The sequence below is a fragment of the Manis pentadactyla genome, chromosome 1 (genome assembly GCF_030020395.1).
Source record: "Manis pentadactyla isolate mManPen7 chromosome 1, mManPen7.hap1, whole genome shotgun sequence".
NCBI lineage: Eukaryota > Metazoa > Chordata > Mammalia > Pholidota > Manidae > Manis > Manis pentadactyla.
In genome coordinates, this window is record NC_080019.1 from 75377919 (window position 1) to 75398777 (window position 20859).

Here is a 20859-nt window from a genome sequence, read left to right on the forward strand (position 1 = left end):
TTCATACAAACAGAAGCACAAGAAAGATGGGCTCATGGGCTGGACACAGGACCCCCTAGAGCTTCTGCAGGCCTGAGCTGTGGATGGCGATCGTGGCACCTCACTCCTCACCACAGCTCACGGACCTGGACGCTGGCCCCAGGAGAGCCAGTCGGTAGACTGGCCAGTGAGCTATGACTGGTGCCTTGGCTCCAAGCTACAAGGCGGCCAATCTGGTCTTCTCTCCGGAGAATCTCAACTGAGATGAGAAGACTGAAGTCGCGGTCGGGTAGTGTGGGCCGGCGCTGGGAAGGCCTGGCGATCAGGCCTGGGGCAGCCTGGCTGGCGGCATGCTGGATGGTGAAGACAAAGCCCTGGCAAAGCAGCCAATGGAGCAGGAGGAGGATGCAATATCCAGCGGTCAGGGGTCAAGGTCACAGGGAATGGCAGGAAGGGACAAGAGCGGCCACTCTGTGTTGCCTCTGCTCCAGCTGCCCCCTTCCAGGCCACTCTTTAGCTGTTTCTGAGTTTCTGTTCCTCAGAAGGCTTTGATCTCTGCCCCCATTTCCATGCCTGCCTCCCTCCCTCCCTCCATCCCACTTCTCCCAAGTTCGTGTCCCTTGAAAGTCTCTATCCTTCAGCCAGGTTGAGGGGGAGGTCTGGAACCAGAGCAGTGCCTCTGCCGGAGTCCAGGGGCACAGCCACGAGGCCCGGTGAGGGAACCCTGGGAGCTGTGCGCCTGGGCCGCACGGCCCCTGTGGGCGGCCTCCTGAGCACCTCAAACGGGTGATGGACACCCCATCCTTGGCCTACTGCAGCTTCATCACAGAAGGCCTGTACCTTGGCAATCATTAAACCAGATGCAGTGGTCCGTGGAAAGACCGATGAGATTATTATGAAGGTAAGAGAGCCGACACCTGCCCTACAGACTGTCCTCAGGTCCCTTCTGCTGGAAACGCGGGTGGGGCCATCATGCAGGGTGGCCTCGTGGGGAAAGAAGGCTTCTCTGTTTTCCCCAACATCCCATCCAAGTAAATTAAAAGTTTTACATCTAATCAGTACAGATATGCTATGGTTGAGGGTCTCCACTACTTTCACTGTTATCTCTTGCTTATTATCTTTTGATTTTAACACATTTAAATGTGAATTGGGCGTGAGTTACCCTTTCAGAATTTATATTTACATATATTTTACAGATCCAGGAAGCTGGGTTTGACGTTGTAACAGATGAAGAGAGAACAATGACCGAGGCAGAAATGTGACTTTTCTACCAACACAGAGCTGGACAGGTCAGCTCGCCTGCTTCCACGTGTCCTCCACACTCTCATCTCTTTTCTTCCCACATCATAGACTGACATTAGTTTGGGAGGAAATACACTGTTATGAAGAATAAGAATATGAACAGCAAGTGGGCTGTGAATTTGCTCTCAGAGTAATGATTCCAGGCTGCACTGGGTAAGGCTTCTTTGGGTGCAGGGAAGACATTCTGACTCTAACTTAAGTGATGAAATAAAGACTTCATTGGAAGGACACTCCACAGCTCCCAGAATTGAAGAAAGGGAGTTGAAGGAGGTGAACCAGGATTGGAGAGAACCGACAGTTGCGGGGATCTCAGGAGTAAATGGCAGGAACTGTTACTCTAGATAATGCAGATTAAGCCACTTTCCACTGGCTTCTGCTTATGACTCACCTCCTTGGAGAGACGGTCTAGGGACCTAGCCTGGGTCACAGCCCCACCTCTAGCGGGGTTGGTGGGGGTGGACGGGCATCACACTGGGACCTAGTGAAATGGGGGAGGACAGTCCGAGTACTGCGACTTGAGGAGTCGCACCCAGTCACCCACCCCAGTCACCCAGCAGCCACGTCATTTCCATGTACGTGGTCTCTTAAAGGCCCTACCTAACGTATTATAATCTCATGTTTAACCCCAAGTGACCACCGCTCAGTCTCTTCGTCCTGCCTGTAACATACACCTGGGCTCCGGGGTGCGGCTGCTCCTCACCGCCACCCACCTGGCACCCTCCGTGGTGTTGGCAGGTAGCCAGGCGGCTCGCTGAGTCCTCCCACCCTGTGGGCAGGTGGGCCCTGCCCTGGTTCACGATTTTCACTTCCTGTGCTAGGAGGCATTTGAAAAGCTGGTGCATCACATGTGCAGTGGACCAAGCCGCCTCCTGATCCTCACCAGGACTGAGGGCACCGAGGACGTGGTCACTGCCTGGTGAGCCCTCCTGGGGCCCTGTGACCCTGATGCGGCAAGGAAGGAGCAGCCCGACAGGTGATGCCACCAGCTGTGGCCTTTTCATCTGTCTCATGCCTGCATCAAGGAAGCTGAGCACCCTGCTTGGTCAGCCTAGACTCGGATCTGACACACAAAGTTCTCTGGTGGCCATGCAGCTTCCTCTTCGTCCTCTCTCTGGGGAGACCCTGCGCTCTTTGTTCTGTATTCAAGGAGACCCTGACAGCCTCACCCTCTGATCCCGTTCCCCTCCTCTGAGGCTTCCTTGGTCCTGCTCTCTTCCTCTGCCCTCTTCTGAAGGCTATTGCTGGGTCCTGTCCTCACGGCTCCCTCTGCAGCCAGGGGGCCCACAGTGTGGTCCTGGAACCACTGGTAACAATCACCCAGCAAATACAGATTCCAGGGCCCCTCCAAGGCTTGCCAAGTCAGACTGGGTGGGGAGGGGTGCAGAAATCTGCATAGACTCCACTGCCCCCTTCCCCCCTACTCCTCACCCAGGGTGTCCTGGGGCACCCTAGGCACACCGCACTAGGCTGCCTTGAGCTGCTCCTTGTCCCTGTTAGCCTCACAGTGCCAGTGCCAAATCCACTGTGCCTTGTCTTTGAAGCTAAGAGCGGTCCAGCCAACAAGAGAGAAATCAGCAGGAGACTCAGTAACTACAGTTGTCTCCTGTAGCTGCAGGCGGCCAGGAGCATTCGTATGAGGCAGCCTGGGCTAATGGAAGACAGCCCAGGGTTCAGATCTTAGGTTACTGTGCGCCTGGGCAAGTCCCTTCTCTGAGCCTCCGCTCTCTCATCTGTAAAAGGGGGATGTAGGCACCCATCACTAGAGGCCGCAGGGTGTCAGGGTTAAGAGCACAGACCTCAGAGTCTCTCTTCTTCCCCTTAATACTTTCATGGCCTTGGGCCATGCTGTGATCTGTCTATGCTCAATTTCCTCATCTGAAAAATGGACACTGTGATGTGACCTGCCTCCAATGTCAATGTAATGATTAAATGTGTGTGTGTGTGTGTGTGTGTGTGTGTGTGTGTGTGTGTGTGTGTGTGTGTGAAGGACTCGGAGCAGTGCTTGACAGACAGGCAGTCCCAGCAATGTTAGGATCATTTCACGGGGTCACTGAAGGATTGACTATGCGAACCTTTGTCAAGCTCTTGGCAGTCGCCGAGCCCTGGTAGTATCAACAGAATGGCAGCTCCTGGGCTCACAGTGTGACTCTCACGTACTTAAACTGGGGACCGTGACAGTGCCCCTCCCAGGGTTGTGGTGCAAATGAAACAAGATCTTGTATGTCAAGTGTCTGGCAACGTGCCCAGAACATGGCCATGATGGAATACATGTCAGCTACTATTATCCTTGCTGCTGTTCTTGGCATTTCCAACAGAGAGCGAGCCAGGTCACAGAAGGGCAGGGTGCTGATTGGTAGCTGGTGACCATGTTGCCAGAGAGGAAAACATTTTTTTGTAAAAGAAAACAACTTTTTCTTGTACATTTTGTTGATGTTCTCAGTCTCCGCGCTCAGTATGGCACAAAAATGCCCTTTATTGTGGTCCATGGAAGCTGGGACTGAGACGCCACCCGCCGAGAGCCGGCGCTGCTCTTCCCTGGTTTTAAGTTCTCAGGTGGCGTTTTGCAATTCCCTCTGGGTAAGTCACCAAGGCAGGTTTGGGCATTATTAAATGTACAGTAAGTACTGGAGGGACTGATAATAACTATTGATAATCAAGTCTTCAGTCTAGTAAGGTCCTGTTGGGAAAACGAGGGCCAGAGTATAACTTTAGTAGCAGTCCTGACCTGTTTTGTGTTTTCAAGAGTAACAGCATCACTTTTTAATACCTAGTTACAGTTTTTGCTGCATTCTTACTTTGCAGCCATATTTTCATTGTAAAGTTACTTTGCATTTTCCTGTGGAAACCACTAAGAAATTTAACTTTCTAGATGCCTACTTCAAAGCCAGGCAAAGGCCAGATGTCCCTCCCCCACTTCCTCTGGGCTCAGCTTGCCCCAGACGCAGCTTTGGGTGGGGTTGCTGAGCAGCAGTTACACACAGGGGCCCTTTGCCTGGGATCTGCTGTGACTCTCATATTCCTTGGCCCCCATATTTTGGGAAAAGTGTGCTGGGTCATCTCTGTCTCCAGATGGGTGAGAAACCCAAGGGGTCCCAAGTGCACGTGACTTACCCCATTCACAGGCAGAAGAACTAGGCCTAGCCTGCCCTGCTCCTGCCATGGAGTTCCACATGTGAGCCTGAGGTGAGATGGAAGGGGTCAGGGGCATGAATATCATGGGAAAAGCAAAGGATGAGAGGGTGGGATTCGTGGGAGTAGGCTGCATGCATATCTGAAATGGTAATAACCTATGTGTGCCTCAATTTTGGGTTTTAATGAACATGTTTACCAAAGCGTTTGGTATGTTCATGGTCTCCTCAAGATCTGAATCCCACCACAATGGAATGGGTGTTTTGAGGGCAAGGTAAGACAGGATGGGAACTGAGCCATGCTGGCCCTCATTTAATCCTTGCCACTACCCGTGCCAGCTGAGGGACAAATTGAGTGCAATGGAGTTAAAGGAGTTGAGAAATCATGCGAAGGGTAGCTCTCTGTGGGTCAGAGAGACCCAGGCTTACGTGTCCACGTGCATGTTGTGGTTCTTCAAAGCCAGCCCCCTGCTGAATGGGGGCTGAATGGGGGGACCTACCCTCAGAGAGAGCCCCCATTTCCTTATGTGTCTGTGGCCATGGGATACCTTTTGGGGGTGACTGGAAACCTCCAGTGTCAGGCAGGGCAGGTCTGGGGATGGAGTACACTGGCTGCAGAATACTCATTGGAGCTACTGGCAGTGTGTTGGGAGATCCTGAGTCTGACTTCTGGCCTCTGGACGTAATGAGCCAAGGGGATGATTTCCTCAGGGTCTGAGCCCAGACCACACGTTGGGAGCCAGTGTGCTGGCTCCTGTGGGCCTCACTGAAGCAGCCTAGTTGGGGTTGGGGGTGGGCAGGTGTTCTGCCGCTTGTGGTGTCACACCTCCTCGGTGGTTGTGAGAAGAGCATGCTTTCAACTTACCCAGCACTCTCTCTGCTAAGGGGTAAGGGTCAAGGGCACTGGAGACAGACAATCCTGGGTTTGAATCTTGGCTCCACTATTTACCAGCTGAATAGTCTCAGTAAAGCTACTTTGCTTATTTGGGCCTGTTTCCTCATCTGTGAAATGGAGATAATGTGTCAAGTCCCATAATATCACCTCCATGGTTACAGTTTCCTCCCAGGGCTGCGAAGGTTAAAGGGAAGAAAGGATAAAGCTCTTAGCCTGGGGCTTGACACATATTAAGTGCTCAACAGACGGTTACTCTTCTCCTAATTCTTTCATTCCTAATCACTAACACATACTAGGACCTCTTCATTGTCCCTTCCTCCCTGACCCCTGACCTCACTGTGGTGATGTAGTTAGATTCGTTTTTTCTGTTTCTGTGGCTGGTGGGCGGGGCAGAGGACGGCACAGGTCTGTGGCGGGAGACGTAGAGAACACCCGTCATCCCACAGGCCATGAGGCTGAAGGAGCGCTCGGCCCCCAGAGGCGCTCACCCCAGGATGTGGACCGAGATGGCTGTGCTGCTTTCCAGGAGCACGAGAGTCGGGTGAGGCCACGAGATGAAGTCCCAGAGCGCTCAAACCCGGGCACGTAAGGAAACCTCCAGAAATGGAACTGACTTTTTGAGCACCAATACTTTTTGGCTTAGCTATCTTTCATGAATGATTAATAGTGTATACTTTCCTGCTTTATTACACAGTATATCAAACATATATTAGTTTCTTTTTTTTGCTATCTCTGGAATTTTACAAAATAAATAGAATCACTTATTGTACTTTGTTTGCTGTGATAAGGTCTCAGCTCAGGGGATACGAAGTTGCAGTGTTTCCCCATTCATAAATCTACTTTCTGGATTAATTTGAGAGCTTAATTTGGTAGTCTGAGCTTGAAAACAGTGCATAAGACTGGATATAACACTCCCCAGCATACTGACGTGGAGAGCCGTGGATCGGCTTTCAGTCTTCATGCTATGTACCCAGGCCACCTGGGCTGCTCTGTAACCCGCCCTCTGTGGCTCTCCATGACTTGGGGGATGTTCATAAAGCAATGCTTGGGGGGTTACATTGGGAACCAGGGTTCATCTAATTTTCTTGGAGCACCTTTCTCCTATTTTTTTGGTTTCTGATTCTGGCTAAAGCCTAATTTTGAAACCTGAGAGCTTTTGTGGTGGAGCCAGGCTGCCTCCAGCTTTCACTAAATTGCCCGGTTGAGCTGTCTCTCTAAGGTTGTTGCCTTGAAGAGCACAAGAGGTTTTCAGTAGAAAGTAGCTATTATTTCCCCTGTCAGTGTGAACATGCACAGCTACCCCCTTACCACTTTGCTCTTTATTTGTAAATTCACCAAGCCCAGGCACACTCTTTCTTCTCAGAGTGAGGAAAAGGCTGTGTTCTTCTACAGCCCAAGGCAAAAGTCAGAGATTGACGTCTCATATGCTGGCTTTCTCCAGAGGATTTCCTGCTTATGACTTGAAGTTCTTCAAATGGGCAGTGAGCGCCCAGAAGACTGCTCTTCACGGGCACATTACCCTTCCTGCAGCCTGCACAATAGGGCACTGTGCTGGCATTGGGGACAGAAGGATGAGTCAGGCTGCATGCAAGTGGAGCCTGAGGCCTGGGACACTGGCGGGGGCTGTGTTTCCCATGACTGTATTACCTCTGGATGGAAACATGCATGCTTGTTAATGCTTATCGTCTGTGCAGGCCCCCATGAGAAACAGTGTACCCAGTGGAGCCCTCCCGACGGGATCTGTCCCACTCTCTGGGCCCCCACCACACCATGGGGCTGTGCTCTTCCCTTTGTGTGTGGGCCGAGGATGGGGACTCGAGTGGTCTGTGCCCACCCGAGCTGGCACAAGAGAAGCACGAGAGTCCTACACCTGGTCTTCCATGTGACAGGCGTTGCAGCTCCTTGGGGCTGCACCCAGCTAATAGCTATCTGATCTGCCCAGAAGCCAGGATGCCAAGGATCTTCCATCATTGGACGGATGAGAGATCAGAAATGGAGTGACCAGGGCCTTTGAAATCAGGGCAGAGAGGAAGAGTAGGTGGGGGAACGAAGCCGAGTGGGGCTGATGTGTGTTGGTGTCTGTGATGATCTTTGAGCCTTCCCAGGGAGGAGCAGGGGGGCACTGGGTGATGGCGTCAGAGTGGGAGTGATGGACACACCCTTTCTTCTCTTACACAGTAGGCACTTCTCAGAGCCCAGAAGGTTCATGGCAGAAGGAAGGGGGTGGCAAAAGCTCCTGAGAGTGGCTAAAATGTCAGCCCACTCTGAGGACAGAACTCCTTGGTAGAGACTCTGGGCCTGGCTTCCTACCACAGAGGAACTGTGGGATGAGGCTGCAGGATGGGCACTGCTTGGGGCGGTAAGGCCTCTTAGCTCCTGTGTGTGAGCCTGACCTGGCACAGGGCTGGCCCAGCCCCATGAGGTCAAGGGCAGCTTCTTCCTAAGAACTGGCTCTGCATTAAGAGAGAGGAAAAGTGGCTTGGGAGCATGACTCCTGGCAGAGTTCCCTCAGTTGTCCCTGAAGCTAAGTTGTGGACCAAAGCGTCCCTCTGCTGGAAACTGCACAGGCTGTTCTGCCAGCAATGGGGGAAAATCAGTGCGAAGGGGCAGGAACGGGGCAGCACAGTCCCTGTCCCCGGTGGCAAGGTGCTGGGACCCCTCTGTTGGCTCTCCTTCAGGATCTGGGTCAGTCCGCCTTCCCCAGGCCTCGCCTGCAGGAGGGGAATTCCCTCCCCGGCCAACCACCTCACCATCCTGCCGCCATACTCTGGGTCAGGGTCCTGAGCTGTTTGTAGTGAGGCCAAAAGAAGGGAGGGGCTTCTCTACATTTCAGAGATGGGGAAAGGAAGGCAGCGCACAGTAATTGCAGAGCACCGGGCGTCCTTGCCCTGGGACAGCAGCTGTTGTGCACTGTGAAGCTGGCATTTGCCAAACTCTGGGCCTGAGTCCAGAAGGTGGTGGTAGTGCAGAGGGCATATATCACCAGGAAGATCAGAGGACAGAGGGGATGGACACGGCACTGGGGAGGGGGTCCTGGTGTCCGGAGTGGCCACCTGTAAAGGGACTGCTAGCCTTCGGAGGCCAGGAGGAGAGGAGTCCCCAGACTGCTGCAGGTACCACTGGAAGCCAGTTACCTTAGGGCGTCGGCCTCCACGCGGAAATGCAGTCACTTCCAGCCTCTCATGCACCAAGAATCGCAGGTTTCAAAAGTCAGTACACATTATCTTCTAATGTTTCCTAATGTTCCAGCCATTTGGAAAACAGACTCCTTTTTAGAAGTTGCCATTTTTTTTTGGCTTTTATTAGCATGTGTTAAAATCATATTATCCAAACACTACCAGAAGAACATGTCTTGTTCTGCATAAAGTGCTTAAGGAAAAAAAAATGCAACTTATTAAATTGGACATTCTTTTCTAGTTCATCAATTTGGGGTTACAATCAGGGCACAAAAGGAGAAACAGAATGCAGTAGGAGAGTGAGCAGCTCAGCGCGGGCCTTGGGTGCAGACGCAAGACCACGTCCCCTTCCTCCCCCTTCCTGCTGACCGAACACTGCATCTGCATAAAGCAGCAAACAGCTTTGTTTCAATAAATACATTTTCCTTCATTCAGATCAGAAAAGTTAATTATAGTAAAGCACTTTTTCTTTGACCATCTGTTTATAGCCACAGGCAAGATTTATCCACAGAGTTTATGTGGTGAGCTTTCAGCTTTCTAATGCTACCTGGGTTTAAGATTGTCTCAGCAATTCATTATTGGTTTCTTTATATTTATCTGGTACTTTTAATACCAACTCTATAGTGTTTTGTGTTACAAATGCTAACCAAGGATATTTTCTCAGGACTAGAAGTGTCAATGAGTGGGCCCAAAATAAGGCTTTATTTTCAATAAGTTAAACTTGTCTTTAAACTGGCTTATTCACATTAGCACTCTAATGGCTACATAAAACCCAAGTCCCTGTTGTGACAGTTTTAAATCAGTGGTGTTCTGAAAAAATAACAACTTGGAAATCTCTGTGTTTGAATCTTGGGCGGTCATGTTGAAAACAGGAAAAATTGCATTAAATACATTTAAAAAACATTCATTTGCAATCGAACATATTTAAATCTTCCAAGGAAGGTGCAGGTCGGTGACGGGTGGTTGAGATGTGGGCAGCCCCATCAGGAGTGGCTGGTGCGCTCGGGACCCTGTCAGTGGCGTGCCCTCACAGCAAGCTTCTGGGTCGCAGGCCTCACTTCCAGGGAACAGTGCCTTTGAACTTCTTTTAGCAAAGGAAAAAGGCAGGCTGGCTGTACTTTCAAACAGTTAAGAGCAACCTCTGTTGAGTTCACCTTGAAGTTGACCCAGAAGTTGGAGCAGATGCCAAGCTAAGGGTTGCGGAAGAGCTAAGCAGTACTCGCTGTAAAACAGAAGTCATCTTCAGTCCTCCTGGGGAGTCTCTTTCCTTCTCTCAAATGTCAGTGCTCTGGGCTCCATGCAGGAAAGAGCTTAGCCACATCTCTTACTGAAATTTCCATCTCATTTTATAAAAGCACACTGAATAGCAGTCCTGAGTGACTAGTTTATAGCATTTGCTGAGTAAAGCTGAGAGAAAACCAGCTTTCTAAACTATCCTGTTCTTTGCTTCTTTCTACACATAGGTCTGTAGAACGTTCTTTAGTTTCACAGTGATATATGCTGTTTCAGGAAGCACAAGGTGACTGGACTTTGTCTCCAGGAAGTGATGACCTACTTTAGTTTGAGCACAAGGTCCCATCACTGGTTCTAAATCCTGCCAGATATTGCTACACCACTGATGGGCTTTAGGGCAGCTGGGAGGGTCTTGGTGCTCAGTTCATGCTAAGTGTAACTCACCAGAGTCATGGCTGGGCTTTCACTATCAGTAGTTACATTTTCATTTGATGTTTTAAAAAACCTATGGTGACCTTGTTGCCTCACTCCACTCCACCCTGTCCATCTGACTTGGAAGCCTGAGAGCTTATAATTACGCCGAAAAGAGGCTCTGTACCTGCTGATATTGATGGCAGTAAGATGCTAGCTTACTATTTGCACAGCACCATATATTGTGCCTGTTACTCAGGCCAACTATAGCCAACCTTTTCTTTTTCTTTTTTTTCTTTTTTTCTTTTTTTTTTTATAAAGAAAATCTATGTAAGTTGAGGTTCAGAAATGCATATATTTTTTACTTACAAATATTCATCTGACCAAAATTCAACATAACCTTTATGGAACACTTAACAATTGTTTTGTTCTTAAAATAACATTTCATTCAAACTGTATATAATTCAGTAAAGTTTTTTTTATACAGCAAGCAATGCTTAAACCCTGGAAAATCTGTAGAAAAGAGATTTTCACACAAAATAAGAAAAGAAAATTTTCAGGTATCCCTCACACACACGCACACATTCATTCTCACTCACGTGCACACACTCACACACCTGTGTGCAGATACACATTCATTCTCACTCACAAAGTGGCTGCAGCATAGGCAAAAAATTGTAGGTCCAAAGGAAAATGATTGATTGTTCTAATAAAGAGTCCAGGTAGCTCAGAAAAAAAACAAACAAAACACAATAGTCCTCTGAGGAAATTACTACCTCAAAAAATGTTCTCAAGATGAATTTGAGATCTAAGCCTACCAAATTGCTTTTGCAAAACAGCTCCCTGCAGTCCAAGGTGACTTGTGCAAATAGAAGGAATCAAATGAGGCTAGTTCCTGCACGTCCTTTAACAAGGCTGTGGGAGGCTCACAGGTGCCCAGGGCACCCTGTCACGCCAGGTACTGCTGCAGCGCCATCTTTGCCCTGAAACCACAAGGTACCTGTTAGCCATCATCTCAGAGGTGCAATGAAGGCAAAAAACCCAGGGCTCAAACATGGTAGCTGGAGAAGTCTAAAATGGCTGATGTCCCAAGGGAATGAGGTGGCTCTAGCTTGGCCTCTACCACAAAGGCAGAGAGCTGAGGGCAGCAGGTACTTCAGACCCATGCTGGCTATGTCCCTCTTCCTGTGGGTCCCTTAGAAGGACTGCTCTGGCCCTTACGCCGCTGCAGCCCACTGACATTCTAAGTTTTCCTTTGGTACGGCACACAGCTGCAATGGATCTGGGGCTGTTTTCTTTCTCCCACTGCCATGAAGGATTTATCTAGTGTTGCGGGACATTGGGGAGGACACTTAGGTTTCGAGGAAGCTAAGAGGAAAACAGATCCAGGGAGAAGTGTTTAGGTGCTGTTAGAAGTGTTTGGGGAGTGGGGAGGCAAAGTCTGTATGGTATAAGGCTCTCCATGGTTCAAAGGCCTCAGAATGGAGGAGAGTAGTCATACTTGGCCTCGTTCCTCTGATCATGCCCGGTGACCCTGACAGTGTGGGCTATGGGTTTTCACGGGGACTGGGGGAGAAGGCAGCTGGTTGGAAAGGAACAAGTGCAACGTGGGCAGTGAGTGACTTGACTTGATCTTTGTAAAAGGCCTTCCTTTGTGCTAGGACTGAGGAGGCCTCTCCTCCGCCCATCAGGAACATGGCAAATTCCTAAAGAGGCTGTAATTGTGGGAGTCAGGAAGTCAGGTTTTAGCAATAGTCTCCCATTCTAAGCCATGGAAAGAAAAGGCTAAAATTCTCAGTCTACTATTACCAAAGTAGACTGGGCATGGCATGCAGCAAGCTGGGCTTGGGGGCAGTTCCTCTGGTGCAGTACTGGGTATAATCTACAGTTTTAAAAATGGTATACTATGACATATTCTTGCAATTATCTAAGACTCTATAGAGATGATAATTGCAAATAGCCCAGTCCATCAGAAGAGAAAGCTCATTCAGACTGTCTCCAAGTTACAGGCAGGTTGGGTTCTTTACAGTTATTTTCCTACAGAAACAAGTTTATGAATGATACCACAGGCTACACTTAATGACCATCCACCTCATCTCACAAACCTGAGGCCCACTAAGCCTGGGGTACAGAGGGCTGGTTAGCAGTAGTTCCACATCTGTGAGTGTTTGAAAATCTAACTATCACAAAGCCTTAAAGACAGAAGGAACCTGAGAGATGTCCTCTTCAGGTAACAGCCTTAACTGTGCCATGATGGGAATGTCCTTCAAGGACCTTGACTGCTTTCTGTATTACTCTTTAAAATTACCAATTCAGACTCCTGGATCTTCCTACGGAGTGGCTATGTCTGACTGTATTAGACCTCAGAGACTGTGCCCTTCTTATCTTTCTGTTACCTATTGATACTTATGCAGGCTGTCAGATAGATGGAGGCACCTACGTAGGGTAGCTCAGACCTTGATTCTTTTAAAGGAGTTTAAATTTAAAAACTGCTGGAAACTGAGGTGCAAACAGCCAGATTGGTCTGAGCAATATGGTCCAGGCTTTATGCTGGTGAGACCTCCCTTAGTGGTCCAGGTCACCCCACTGAGGACTTTAAGCCCAACTATTTTCATTCTGAACAAACACGGGAAGAAACCCAGGGAACGATCTGGTTCTCAGCCAGAAGAGATGGTGGACAGAGCCTGCCATTTAAGCCAGCGGCTGTCACTGCTGTTGTGAGGTGGAGGCAGAGGTTACAGTCCTCAAGGGACAGCTCAAATCCAGCCCTTGGCATGGGGCTGGTCTGACTTGCATTTGATGGGACTCTCATCTAAGCAGCGCTTTTGGCTGTAGTTATTCGGGAAGTTGCCTTCTTTAGCCTACTGGATGTCAGGCTTCAGGGAGGCAGGGGCCCAGCCTGCTCTGTGGGCTCCCGAATCTGGCACTGCCATTCCCTCCAGGGGCAATTACCAAGTGGGTAATTACATTTGGCCATGTGAATTACTAAGCAATTCCTACCCTTTCTTAAATGAGCAAGCTGACAGCCGTGATGCATTGTGGTGTGTCCTATGGGTGCTATGAGAGCACAGAAGGAGTCCCTGGTAAAGCCTGGGGGTTAGGGTGGAGAATGGATCAGGCAAGACCCTTTGGAGAAGAGATAATCTGACCTGAGTTTTGAAGGACATATGGTCAGGCATTCTCTTCCCTTGCTTTTGGGACATCTTATGGGCCTGGGTCTCTCTGCCTGCCTCACTGCTTGTTCCTTCTGCAATTGTGCCATTTCTCTAAATGTTGGAGGGCCCAGAGGATGGACCTTAGCCCTCCTACCTTCTCTCCTCTTAACCCCTTAGGTAACTTCATCTGGCTCTGTGGCTGTATATACCACCCCACTTTATATCCTCAGCCCCACTCTCCCGAGTTCCTTGGATATTTAATAGCAGCCAAAAGATGGCACAGCCAAAGAAGAACTCTTGATTCTCCCTACCCCAACCCACTTCTTGTATTCCTCATTGTCTTGGTAAATGGCAACATCCTATCCAGTCACTCAGGCTAAAACTCTAGGCATTGTCCTTTCCTCTCTTCAACATCCTACATCGAATCCATCAGCAAATCCTGCTGGCTCTACTTTACATTAAATCCTGAACTGGACCACTTCTCAATACTTCTACCACTACCACCCCTGTCTCTTATCTATACAACTACAAAAGCCTTTAACTGGTGTCTCTGCTTCCATTCTTGCCCTATTACAGAGGACTCTACACAGCCACCATCTTTAAAAATTCCAATCAGATAATGGCTCTTCTGCTCAAAAATCTCCAATGAAAGTCCCTATGAAGCTCTGAGTAAAATCTAACTATGGCCTCCATGGCTCTTCACTTGCTCCGCACTGATGCCCAGAGTCCACTGCTTATCACTCTCCTCCTTTTTTCTTCAGCCCCACTGGTCTTCCTACTGTTTCTTGATCACACCAAGCTCATGCCTGCCTCAGGGCCTTGAACTCACTGTCACCTCTGCCTGGAATGCTGCTCTTCCAGACAGCTGCCTGGTAGATGCTCTCGTTTTACCAAGGTCTTTGGTCAAACATCACATCCTCAGAGGGGACTTTACTGATTAATGTGTATGAAAAGAAACTTTTACTCTTAATTCCCTCACCTTGCTTATTTTTCTGCATAGCACCTTTCATTACCTGCTGTCATAGTGTATATTCATTTGTTTACTGTCTTTTATACTAGAATGTAAGGTCCATGACAGAAAGGACTTTATCAATTTTATTCACCATTATATCTCCAATACCTTAACAGCGCCCAGTAGAATTAGTATTAAAAAAAAAACAACTGATGATTAAATGGGGATTCAGAGGAGAGGAACTTCGAGAGCAAATCACAGAGAACAGAATGTGTAAACGCATGAAGACGTGATGCTTGTAAGGGGGCAGGTGTAGCACAGGGGTTGGGGGGAGGACAGTGGCTGAGAAAGGCAGAGCCAGACCACGAAGTGCTCTGTGCCATGTTCAAGAGCCTGGAGAGTGAGAGTGAGCCGGCCAGTGAAGGCTGCGTCATAAGAAGTGCACACAGCTAGAAAGTACACTTTTGGCTATTTTGAGGTAGAGGGATTTCTGATTCTGACTCTTGCCTCTCCCAGTAAATGGTGAGCTCTTTGAGGACTGGGACTCCTTAGGGGTTGCTGCTAATCCCCAGCAGCCAGGCCAGGCTGGCACAAGGCAAGTGCTCAGTGAGGTTTTGAGCTAATGAATATTTTTACTATTGTCCTTCCTTTCTGCTTTCTAAAAGGCCTCATGCATTTCTATTCTAATAATCACAGCAATGTAAGGGAATGGCTTCTGGATCCTCTCCAGATGCCACTAAGATGATATGGGTTAATGTTAATTCAGAGTAAGATGAAAATCTTTGATAATTTGGTAATTGTTAGTTTATCTCTTACTCAAATGTCACATAGTTGGCTCACAGAAAACTAAAAAGGGAATCCAAGAATCTAAAAAATTTTAAATTTGGCCATATGAATTACTAAGCAATTCCTACCCTTTCTTAAAAGAATCCAACATATCCCAAAGCAAGGCCCTTTTACTTTGATACTCACTTGTCACAAAGGTTTGAATCTGGTGACTGACTCAGTTTATGTAGAATATCTACGATGCCCATGTCTCGTAATTTATCCTGGCGCTCTTGTGAACCTAAGAGATTAAGTGAACAGGTCACTGGGAACATGATCCAGGCAGCTGGTCTCCTTGATGCGCAATCGACAATCCAGAGCCCTATCTCTGGAGCTTCCCTAGTGCCCTTCACCCCACATCCCCTCCGCCCCTCTCCTCCTCCACTCTCCCCCCGCACAGTTGGTTCCCTCACGCTTGGATTCTCCAACAGCATTCTAGCTGGTCTCTCTGCCTCCTGATCCTTCTTCCTGTAGCCTATCCTGCTGCTGGGTTAATTTCTCCATGGATTACAGGGTCAAGGTCAGACTCTTCAGCCTGATACAAAGCCCTCTGCCATTGGGCCCCATTACTTCATTACTCCTTTCTGGACATACCAAGCCAGGCATTTTGTACACCAACAGGTCTTGTTTTCCCACTTCTATTCTCTTCCACTACCCTCTGGCCTCCCAGCATTTTTTGCTGCCTATTGGTTAGCATGTGGCAGTTCCAATTTCATATTGCTCTGCTCTATCTTCCCACTGTACCAGACCAATTAAGTCAGAAGCTCTGGAATGAGCTCCAGGCATAAGTGTTTTTTTTTTTTTAATTCCCCAGCTGATTCCAGTGCACAGCTAAGGCATCAAATAGCTGTAGGAGAGTAGTGGGTGCTTTGAAGGCAGCTTTGTTTCCCTGGCACCTGGATGGTACCTGGCCTCTAGGCCTGTACATTAAATCCAGTTTCTCCTCCTTCCACTCTGTTCTGGACACAAATGCTGAGTGGAGTAATCCTCCTGGAGTATTTCCTCCGCACTGAAGAGCCAACAGTGACTCACTCATGCACTGACCTCTACACCCAGCAAACGAGAATCTCTAGGGGTAGAATTCAGAAATCTCCATTTAAAAAAGTTCCCCAGGTAATTCTTATGCAGCCAAGCCAGCACCCACTACTCTCCTACAGCTGTTTGATGCCTTAGCTGTGCACTGGAATCAGCTGGGGAATTGAAAAAAAAGACACTTATGCCTGGAGCTCACCCCAGAGCTTCTGACTTAATTGGTCTGGTACAAAAATCTCCAGGTAACTCTAAAATGCAGTCAAGGTGGAGAACCTGTAATCCATAGAGGCCTCCTTACAGATGGGCCACTTTTCCAGTCACAGCATATTTCTCATTTCTCACCAATGCACCTTCTTCTTCATTAAGCTTATCTGCCTCTGGTCCTTACATGTGCTTCCTCTGCACACAATGAAAAGCCAATCCTCCCATCCACTCTCACTTCTCTCTTTTTCAAGTGCATCTTACCATCCTCCTCCTTATCTCTCAGGGGAAGGAACTGTCAATTCTCTAGGTTCTGTGCCACCCCCATCCCCAGTAATCTGGTGCAGGGTTGACCCCAAGGTGTGGGCTCGGTGTTAATTGTTCAGCAGATTTAAGCTTGTCTCATGTATTCTCATACCAAGGTGACTCTGCTGGGTGTGTGGGGCCCAGTGGATGGTGCCTCTGCCCAGGATCTCAGGAGCGCCTGCTGTATTCCCTGTGTGAGATTTTCCTTCCCTTAATTTTCTTCAGAACAAATCTCACCAATCTCTTACCTTCCTCTTCATTCCATATGAGGTTTGATACACAAAACATAGCGGCAAGCTGCAGTTTGACATGTGAATGACCCTATTTGATGCAGAAAAGTAAAACAAAATGGAAGAAATCTCATTTGAGATAATTTTTTGGTAATATACCACAGGCAATTCCAATAACCTCAGACTCAAATGTTTTGAGGCGCTACAAAGTTAGCAGTAATGGATGAATGGGCTGGGCTAAAGACAACAGATCATGGCAGTATGGCAAACTGGGGGGTGAAAAGATGTTCACATGCCAATTTTAGAAACCCTCTGGCTGGCCAAACAAAACACCTCGAAGACCAGAGGTGCAGTTTGCAATTTATCACTCAACCCATGCACACAGAAACACTGGCCTAAGAGAATTCTATGCTTTCACTAAATTGGATAGATGTGCATTTGGTATTTATCTTCTCAGCTATTGATGATCTGATTCAAATCGCTCTCATTTCTATAGGAACATCCCTCAGACTTGACTTAGTCTCTATCATTAAGGAACAATTCTAACACACAATTCTTGCTTCTTTTTCTTAACATACTGAAAGTACAATCAGTTTTGCTTAAGTTGGATCATTTACCAATATAGAGTGCTTTCTCTTAAACGAAAGATGACCCAATAGTAAAACAATCATCTTGATCTTATTGGTTAAAAAAAAAAAAGTCCTTACATACTACGTTTAAATAACTTAATGCATATCTGGGAAAATACCAGTGGCACAATATGCTCAACAGTTTCTTGGAGGCTGAGACAGACTTATCCTGCCATGTAGGATCACATCTCAGCTAGGCAGAGACAAAGAAGTGGGCATGGCTTTCATTAGAATTCTATGACTGGGATTCCTTTTTTCTTCTACCTGCCAAGACTTCTAAAGAGGTGTCCAGGAGAATGAAACTGGACCATTGTCTAACCCCATATACAAAAGTAAACTCAAAATGGATCAAAGACCTGAATGTAAGTCATGAAACCATTAAACTCTTGGAAGAAAACATAGGCAAAAACCTCTTAGACATAAACATGAGTGACCTCTTCTTGAACATATCTCCCCGGGCAAGGAAAACAACAGCAAAAATGAGTAAGTGGGACTATATTAAGCTGAAAAGCTTCTGTACAGCAAAAGACACCATCAATAGAACAAAAAGGATCCCTACAGTATGGGAGAATATATTGGAAAATGACACATCTGATAAAGGCTTGACGTCCAGAATATATAAAGAGCTCACACGCCTCAACAAACAAAAAACAAATAACCCAATTAAAAAATGGGCAGAGGAACTGAATAGACAGTTCTCCAAAAAAGAAATACAGATGGCCAACAGACACATGAAAAGATGCTCCACATCGCTAATTATCAGAGAAATGCAAATTAAAACTACAATGAGGTATCACCTCACACCAGTAAGGATGGCTGCCATCCAAAAGACAAACAACAACAAATGTTGGCGAGGCTGTGGAGAAAGGGGAACCCTCCTACACTGCTGGTGGGAATGTAAGTTAGTTCAACCATTGTGGAAAGCAGTATGGAGGTACATCAAAATGCTCAAAACAGACTTACCATTTGACCCAGGAATTCCACTCCTAGGAATTTACCCTAAGAACGCAGCAATCAAGTTTGAGAAAGACAGATGCACCCCTATGTTTATTGCAGCACTATTTACAATAGCCAAGAATTGGAAGCAACCTAAATGTCCATCAATAGATGAATGGATAAAGAAGATGTGGTACATATACACAATGGAATACTACTCAGCCATAAGAAAAGGGCAAATCCAATCATTTGCAGCAACATGGATGGAGCTGGAGGGTATTATGCTCAGTGAAACAAGCCAAGCGGAGAAAGAGAAATACCAAATGATTTCACTTATCTGTGGAATATAAGAACAAAGGAAAAACTGAAGGAACAAAACAGCAGCAGAATCACAGAACTCAAGAATGGACTAACAGGTACCAAAAGGAAAGGGACTGGGGAGGATGGGTGGGTAGGGAGGGATAAGGGGGGGAGAAGTAGGGGGGTATTAAGATTAACATGCATGGGGGGGTAGGAGAAAAGGGAGGGCTGTACAACACAGAGAAGGCAAGTAGTGATTCTACAACATTTTGCTATGCTGATGGACAGTGACTGTAAAGGAGTTTATAGGGGAGACCTGGTATAGGGGAGAGCCTAGTAAACATAATATTTGTCATGTAAGTGTAGATTAGTGATACCAAAAACAAAACAAAACAAAACAAAAAAAGGGCAGTTCCTGTGTGGTAACCTCCAATGAGTTCTACACAAGGGTATAAAGGGCATATAAAAGTGTAGGCAAAGGGTCTGTTTGCGTTTATACAGAGGATCAAAGCCTAATTGGGCTATCCCGAAAATGAACTAAGATACGATATGAAAGAGAACTTCCAACATCAGTACTCTCTGGAAGACTCATGCCAGAAGATGATCATCAAAAAACCCCAACAAAGATCCACGCACTGCTACAGCTGTAGATGCACTCATCCCACCAGCTCCTGGACTTGCCATGGGAATGAAGGAGATATCTAAGCTGGCCTGTGCATACAGTAAAACAACAAATTTGACTGGATCTATACTGTTGGAACTCAACCAAGAATTAGGAGAAGTGCAAATTGTAGCGCTCCAAAATCTTTCAACTACAGACTATGTACTGTTAAAAGAACATAAGGGATGTGAACATTCCCCAGAAATGGGTTGTTTTAATTTGTCTGATTTCTCTCAGACTGTTCAAGTTCAGTTGGACAATATCCACCATATCATAGATAAGTTTTCACAAATGCCTAAGGTGCCTAACTGGTTTTCTTGGTTTCACTGGAGATGGCTGGTAATTACAGATATGCTTTGGTTATGTAACTATACTCCTATTATGTTAATGTGTGTGCGCAATTTAAGTAGTAGCTTAAAACCTATACATGCTGAAGTTACTCTACAAGAAGATATGTCAAAGAAATAATCAATCTTCCCATGTTTTCTGCCGCCTGCTACTTCTATAGCTTTTCTTCTTCCTTCCTAATTACAACCCTTAAATAGAATTCGTGCCTCATACCAAATTTACCGAGTATCATAACTCCTCCAAGTGGTAAAGATACCTCAAGACAAATGCTGGGCATAGAAGCTGCAGGGCATAAATATGCAAAGAAATAAAAAGCTAACCATTTCAAGCAATAAGACCTCTCTCTCACTTACCAACTTTACATTTCCCTGTATGGCCCCGGAAGATGACTGGTTAGCCAGAGACGGGTAAGATTCCTCAAGGGAGGAACAACCTAAGACAGGCACAGTCGCAGGGGGGGCATCAGGTGAGAAATTGGGGATCAACAGAGGTGAGGCTTAGAACCTCACCCCCCCATTCTGAGAGAAATCTTCTGCATACGTGGATGTTTTCTTGCCCTGGTCTAGCTTGGATTAACACATAGTCTACAGGCACACACCTGATCATCTACATTTGCTCTCTTACAACACTAAACTATGTTTTCTACCTTTATCTTGCATCTACCTACCACTTCAGCATTTTATTAAAAATAATAATAAAGAGAGAAATGTGGTATCCACATATAAATCAAGTATAAAAACCAAATGAGTACTCATATTTGAACTGTTTATAGTTCATAATGCATGAGCAAAACCGAAAGTTTCTGTGATGACTGCCCTTGTACTGTTCACTATGTAACTTATTCATTATGTAAGAATTTGTTCTCCATGTAAGAACTTGTTTGTTATGCCTCAGAAGATTGGAGACTGACGAAAATTAGGCTTGGGGTGGATTAATGATTGTGCATTGAGCATTGACTCCCCTATACAGAATTTTATTGTTGTTAACGACCATTTGATCAATAAATATGAGAGATGCCCTCACAAAAAAAAAAAAAAAAAAGGACAGACTTCCAATGGTAAAATAAATAAGTAACCGGGATGTAATGTATAGCATAAGGAATATAGTCAAGATATTGTAACAGCTTGGTAGGGTGATAGCTGGAACCTAGAATTATGTAT

General features: G+C 46.9%; 2 protein-coding genes across 6 annotated transcripts in view; one reads left to right on the top strand and one right to left on the bottom strand.

The window, feature by feature from the left end:
- Nucleotides 1-4029, top strand: part of NME9 (NME/NM23 family member 9) — a 153130-nt gene extending 149101 nt beyond the window's left edge. The window contains 5 exon segments of the mRNA XM_057488382.1: nucleotides 798-880; nucleotides 1176-1268; nucleotides 2100-2254; nucleotides 3722-3858; nucleotides 4025-4029. Coding sequence (XP_057344365.1) covers nucleotides 798-880; nucleotides 1176-1268; nucleotides 2100-2254; nucleotides 3722-3858; nucleotides 4025-4029 — 473 coding nt within the window.
- Nucleotides 4030-9317: 5288 nt separating this feature from the next.
- Nucleotides 9318-20859, bottom strand: part of ARMC8 (armadillo repeat containing 8) — a 110759-nt gene continuing 99217 nt past the window's right edge. For 3 of the 5 annotated variants that reach the window (XM_057498848.1, XM_036904283.2, XM_036904279.2), the window contains 3 exons: nucleotides 16844-16916; nucleotides 15204-15297; nucleotides 9318-9702 (listed from right to left, as the gene is read on the bottom strand). In XM_057498848.1, coding sequence (XP_057354831.1) covers nucleotides 9609-9702; nucleotides 15204-15297; nucleotides 16844-16916 — 261 coding nt within the window. In that variant the 3' untranslated portion in view covers nucleotides 9318-9608. Of the gene's footprint in view, nucleotides 11108-15203; nucleotides 15298-16843; nucleotides 16917-20859 lie in introns of all 5 variants that reach the window. The other 2 variants (XR_008996557.1, XM_057498849.1) reach the window with 2 other exon arrangements.